At 45.9% G+C, this 2,149-nt stretch overlaps 1 protein-coding gene across 1 annotated transcript in view; it reads right to left on the bottom strand.

The window, feature by feature from the left end:
* The window catches only part of FKBP15 (FK506 binding protein 15, 133kDa), a 69,422-nt gene that overhangs the window by 11,352 nt on the left and 55,921 nt on the right, over positions 1 to 2,149 (bottom strand). The window contains exons 23-24 of the mRNA XM_008568751.1: positions 1,602 to 1,754; positions 511 to 636 (exon numbers count right to left, since the gene is read on the bottom strand). Of these exons, the coding sequence (XP_008566973.1) occupies positions 511 to 636; positions 1,602 to 1,754 (279 nt within the window). The remainder of the gene's footprint in view (positions 1 to 510; positions 637 to 1,601; positions 1,755 to 2,149) is intronic.

Below are 2,149 nucleotides of genomic sequence, written 5' to 3'. Positions count from 1 at the left end.
CGCTCAGCCAGTGAGCGGGAGCCGGTCTGCATGTGGGATCCGAACCCTCGGGCGGGAGCACTGCCGTGCTTCCCAAGTGGCACACTATCCAGTGCGCCACCGGGCCGGCCCGTGTACAATCGATTTTGATTCAATACATAAAACAAATTTTTTTAAAAAAAGACCATTTATTGATGCCTCCCTCCCACTGTGAGCACCAATAAGAGTTGCTAAGGGCTACAAGGATTAGTGGCTAATGGATGCTGGGCACGCTCCTCATCCCCCATTCCTCGCCTGTGATTTAGAGGCACTTTCCTTATCTGTCAAAACATCAGAAGGATAGGGCCCTTTGGGATTTGCCACCAGGGTGGTAGGTTCCAAAGGATTATTTTTTAACTCAGATAAGTGATGCATCACTAAAGTTAGAAAAAAAGCTACCAACACATTGGCCACATTCTTCCTGAATGCTTGATATGCACATTAACCCCTTGATATGATATGGCATGCTGCTTCTTTGAAATACCAGCTTACCTTCTCTGAGGGGTCAGTAGCAGCAGCTTCAACTCCGGACATCTGGGACTTGTTCTTCTCCAATTCTTTGATGTGCTGTTTATTTTGCTCTGTGAGAGATGTGACTTGGGCCTGGAGGGCTAAACACTGCAAAACAGACTGTGGCTGTGACCTCGGGAACCTGGGCTACCAGGGGAAGATCAGAAAACCCAAGGGGAGAACTATCCTAAGCATCAGGTCTTAATCTCACATAGGTCTGCTGGTGACCACCCCTCTGCCCCGACCCCAAACCTGCTGATGGAGAACATTCTATCCTCCTTCCCAGCAAGGTTACCTGCCTTGTTCCTAATCAGGTCAAGAATATAATGAGAAAAGAGTGGGAGTGTTGGTGGTGGTAATAACTCTAGATACATCAGTGTAAACATTCAGCATTAGCAGCAACCCATTAACCTACAAGATTGCCTCCAAGATCTCTGAGTCAAAGGAAAGAAACTGACCTCCAGATATGGGACTTACATACCATGACCCTAAGCCATTTCCCAGCTCTCTCCTTGTTATGCCTGATGATCCCACCATTGGATCTCAGTGCCTCTGCCCATGCTGTTCTGCCTCCTTCTCTACCTTACCAGAGTTACTTGTCCTGCTTGGCTCTGCTCAGATGTCAACTCCTTTGGGAAGCCTTCCCAGCTCCCCTAGGCACTTCCTCTTCTGGGCCCCACAGCACTTAATGCATATCTTTGTTTCTTTCTTTGTCTCCCTTTCTTGACTGTGAGATTCTTGAGGGCAGAGTTCTTTGTATGCCTTCTCTAACACAGAGGCTGGAACACAGCTGACACTCAATAAATATCTGCTTAATAAATGAAGGATCAAATAATAATGGGAAACATGTTTCAGAAGACTAGTGCTGTTTTCTTCTTTTTGTAGGTCACTGACCTGAGACCCCAAACAAGTATGTGAAAGACAATTAACAGACTGGAGAATTAAACAAGTATGGTTTTGTTCTCTAGCTATTAACATCCTTTAGGCGCAAAAGGATGAACAGGACTCAAATAGACTATTTGCCTCAAATTCACGGGGCTGCCTATGCTATCTGGCCCAGGGAAAACATCTACCTTTTCCTGGAGTTGTATCAGCTTCTGCTGGTTGGCATCTCTCTGTGCACACACCTCCCGGTACTGCTGCAGGTGCTCATCCTTGGCGGAGGCCAACAGATGTTCACATTTTGCTTCCCACTGGGTCTGTAGCTCAGCCTGCACGAGAGATAGCTGCCAAGAAAAAGTAACAACCATATGAGGGGTTGGACAGGGTAGACCTGTTACACGTAGGGAAGCGTATCCTCCATAAGGCAAAAGAATAAGCTAACCGCCCAGATTTAACTGGGAAACAACTGTTTTAAAGACCTTAATTACTTTTAAAGTAAACATAACTTTTTAAATGTAGGTAGGAAGATGTCATTGGTTGTCAGGACTCCAAAAGGTGCTCCAACCAGACAGAGGTGTGACTGTCTAGATAGGTCCCTGGAGGGCAGGGCCATAATGTGATCATCACCCTCCAGGGTCCAAACCCTAAATTTATAGGTTCAGAAACTTTTTTGGCCAAAATTCCCAGAAGCAATCAAATTGAGAGCACCAATGCTCTCTAATTAAATGGACATACACAT

The sequence above is a fragment of the Galeopterus variegatus genome, unplaced genomic scaffold, assembly GCF_000696425.1.
Source record: "Galeopterus variegatus unplaced genomic scaffold, G_variegatus-3.0.2 Scaffold437, whole genome shotgun sequence".
NCBI classification, from domain to species: Eukaryota; Metazoa; Chordata; class Mammalia; order Dermoptera; family Cynocephalidae; genus Galeopterus; species Galeopterus variegatus.
The sequence above is the reverse complement of the archived record's forward strand: the minus strand, read 5'-3'. Positions and strand labels throughout refer to the sequence as shown.